At 64.1% G+C, this 777-nt stretch overlaps 2 protein-coding genes across 2 annotated transcripts in view; both read left to right on the top strand.

Annotated features, from left to right (window-relative positions):
• The window catches only part of LOC104135801 (protocadherin gamma-B1), a 41,374-nt gene that overhangs the window by 10,452 nt on the left and 30,145 nt on the right, over positions 1–777 (top strand). The gene's annotated exons all lie outside the window — the stretch shown is intronic.
• LOC118451723 (cadherin-23-like) overlaps positions 4–777 on the top strand; it is a gene marked incomplete at its 5' end in the record, with an annotated part of 8,313 nt that continues 7,539 nt past the window's right edge. Inside the window, one exon of the mRNA XM_035889061.1 lies at positions 4–777. This exon is cut by the window's right edge and continues 640 nt beyond it. Within this exon, the coding sequence (XP_035744954.1) occupies positions 4–777 (774 nt within the window).

The raw sequence follows: 777 nt of genomic DNA, 5'->3' as shown, positions 1-777 counted from the left end.
CTGTGCGGGGCGGCTGCCAGCTGCGTGCTGTCAGTGCAGGTGGTGGCAGAGAACCCCCTGCAGCTCTTCCGCCTGGAAGTGGAGATCCTGGACCTGAACGACAACTCCCCGAGCTTCCCCACTGCTCACCGCACCCTGCGCGTTGCCGAGTCTGCCACGGTGGCTGCGCGCTTCCCCCTGGAGAGCGCGCAGGACCCCGATGTGGGCACCAATGCCGTGGGTTCCTACTGGCTGAGCCCTAACTCTCACTTCTCCCTGGACGTCAAACAGCAGCAGGATGGCAAACTCTTCCCGGAGCTGGTGCTGGAGCGTGCCCTGGACCGGGAAGAGCAGCCAGAACTGCAGCTGGTGCTGACGGCCGTGGATGGGGGAAGCCCAGCCCGCTCGGGCACAGCACAGATAACGGTCCTGGTCCAGGATGTCAATGACAATGCTCCCACCTTTGACCGCGCCACGTACAAGGTGCAAGTCCCAGAAAACACACCTGTGGGGGCCCTGCTCCTCCGGCTCAACGCGTCTGACCCCGATGAGGGCCCCAATGGGGAGACGCAGTACTCCTTCGGGGTTCACACCTCTGACTCGGTCCGGAGGCTCTTTGCCCTGGATCCTCGCAGCGGTGAGGTCCGGGTCAGTGGGGCCCTGGACTTCGAGGAATCGCCTTTCTATGAGATCTATGTGCGAGCCCATGACGGAGGGGTCCCGGAGATGGAGGGCCACTGCGTACTGCAGGTGGAAGTGGAGGATGCCAATGACAACCCCCCGGAGGGGCTGCTCACC

Source organism: Egretta garzetta, unplaced genomic scaffold, assembly GCF_000687185.1.
Source record: "Egretta garzetta isolate BGI_Z169 unplaced genomic scaffold, ASM68718v1 scaffold60, whole genome shotgun sequence".
In the NCBI taxonomy this organism is placed as follows: Eukaryota; Metazoa; Chordata; class Aves; order Pelecaniformes; family Ardeidae; genus Egretta; species Egretta garzetta.
This window is presented reverse-complemented; position numbering and strand designations above follow the sequence as displayed.